General features: G+C 50.4%; 1 protein-coding gene across 1 annotated transcript; it reads left to right on the forward strand.

Moving 5' to 3' along the window:
• The first annotated feature begins 600 nt into the window (after positions 1–600).
• LOC123153951 (uncharacterized) lies at positions 601–1929 on the forward strand. The gene has a single exon (XM_044572809.1). It carries the CDS (start codon positions 601–603, stop codon positions 1927–1929), a length of 1329 nt encoding a protein of 442 aa, XP_044428744.1.
• The last annotated feature ends 507 nt before the right edge of the window (positions 1930–2436 follow it).

A 2436-nucleotide genomic window follows, 5' to 3' on the forward strand; every position in this document is an offset into this window, starting at 1 on the left:
GAAAGCAAGTGCTCGGCGACAAGCCCCCGAGCACCTCCTAAGTTCGCTCAATGGATCTCTGATCATGATGGCACCAAGTCTGCTTCTCCGTGTACCCGGGGACCCCGTCTCCATTCCTGCCGACAGAAAGATTCCAACAAGTGATGTATATATGGATGTTGTCCAGATGAATTTCCCCTTTTTATCCAACCCACAGATGAAAATTAATAGACATATTTACGGAGCTTTAAGCTACAATTTGTTTTCTAAACGTTTTTGAAGGTTAAAGCGACAATTCTCCAATCCATGGAGATGAATGGCTTCGTAGAGCTCAGTACCCACTCATTGGTGACTGGTCGCCCTAATTTTCTAAACGTTTTCGAAGGTTAAAGTGACAATTTTCCAATCCATGAAATGATAGACATATTTGTAGGTAGATGTATATAGGATTAGGGGAGTGATATTTTTTTCCAAACGTTTTTTGAAGCTTAAAGCGACAGTTTTGAATCCATGGAGCTAAATAAAATGGCTTGGTAGAGCTCACTATCCCACTCACTCGTCACTCCCACTGCCCCGAACCCCAACCCTAACCCTCAATCCCCTTCCTCCACCCCAGCCGCCATGGCCATGCAGCCGCCGCCGACCATTCCCGACGAGCTCCTGGAGGAGATCTTCATCCGCCTGCCCACCCCGGACGCGCTCGCCCGCGCCTCCGCCGCCTGCACCTCCTTCCGCCGGGTCATCAAAGGCCGCGCCTTCCGCACGCTGCATGGCCCTCCCCTCCTCGGCTTCATGGACGCGGGCGGATTCCACCCCGCCCAGGCGCCGCACCCCTCCGCCCCGCTCGCCCCCTGCGGAGCCGACTTCTCCTTCGTCCCGGCCGTCGTTTCTTCTTCGTCCTACTACGTCCCGCCGGGCGCCCAAGAAGACGACGGGGAAGGCCCACGCTGGCGCCCCCGCGACGTCCGCGACGGCCGCGTCCTCCTCGATTGGAGATCCTTCTACCCCCGTTCCGTCCACATGTGGAGCTACCGCCAAGACTGTGCCCGCCGTCAGGTAAGCATCCTCATGGACTCCAGTGAGCTCGGTGATGAAGAACGCTGTGACCGCCCGACGTGGACCAAATGGGAGCGGTGCAACGCTGCCGACTTCCACCTTGCCGTCTATGACCCGCTGTCCAGCAGATATGTCTTGCTTCCAACCATACCTGAGGACCTCGCCGCCCAACCGCAGGATCGCCTCCATGGATTCAAGCCCGTGCTTGCTCCCAACACCAGGGACGACGGCGAGGAAGAGCCCTTCAAGGTGATATGCATAGCAAGATACATGACGAAGCTTGTCCTCTTTGTGCTCCCGGCCACAACTATGCAATGGTCTATGCTCAAGCCTCCCACCTCACCTTCGTTGGAACGCATGTCCTGTTTTGACTGCGTGCGCTGCTGCTTCTACTGGACACGGCCTTATGGATGGAGTGACCATTTGATGGTGCTGGACACACGCACTTTGAGGTTTTCCACTGTCGACCTTCTCACCGGCTACCATCTGGAGCTCAGCGATCTGCCTGACGAGTGCTTTGCCCATCGTCACGCAAATGCCGTTGTGATGGGCCGAGAAGGAGTCCTTGAGATGTTTTCCCTTGTCGGTCAACATGGATCCTTTGCCCTCTACCATACCTCTCTGAAGAATAGTTCGCAGCAGTGGAAGCTAGAGAAGATCATACAGCTTCCTGGGCAGTATCATTCCATTTGCACAATGCGTGCAGCCGAGGGATTCTTGTTCTTCCGAGGCGCTCCAGAAGGTATTCATGTTGGGAATGTGGATTGTTATTCAATGGAGGTCAAGACTTATGAAATTACCAAAGTCTTCACAAAGATGGAGAATACCTTCAATCCCAGACATGCCCTCCCATACTTTAGCTTCCCACCGTTGTTATCAGAACCAACTATCTGATCAACCGGTAAGCCTGATTATTTTATTTTATATTGCCATTGGGTGCAGGCTATGCTTGCTCTATTCGCATGGTTACATAGAGAATTAGTTATTGTTTTATTGGGCCTGGCTACCTTGTGAAACTAGCTAGGAGAGGTGGCCAATCGATGGTTTTATAAGCTGATATCTGAGTACTCTTTATTTGCCTTGTTGTGTTTTCAAGAGCATAGAGTTCACTGAAGGAAATATGCCCTAGAGGCAATAATAAAGTTATTATTACTTTCCTTATAATCATGATAAATGTTTATTATTCATGCTAGAATTGTATTAACCGGAAACATAATACATGTGTGAATACATAGACAAACAAAGTGTCACTAGTATGCCTCTACTTGACTAGCTCGTTAATCAAAGATGGTTATGTTTCCTGACCATGAACAATGAGTTGTTATTTGATTAACGAGGTCACATCATTAGTTGAATGATCTGATTGACATGACCCATTCCGTTAGCTTAGCACCCGATCGT

The sequence above is a fragment of the Triticum aestivum genome, chromosome 7A (assembly GCF_018294505.1).
Source record: "Triticum aestivum cultivar Chinese Spring chromosome 7A, IWGSC CS RefSeq v2.1, whole genome shotgun sequence".
NCBI lineage: Eukaryota > Viridiplantae > Streptophyta > Magnoliopsida > Poales > Poaceae > Triticum > Triticum aestivum.

Coding starts and splice junctions, on each gene's coding strand:
- LOC123153951 (XM_044572809.1), top strand. CDS start 601: ATGGCCATGCAGCCGCCGCCGACCATTCCCGACGAGCTCCTGGAGGAG.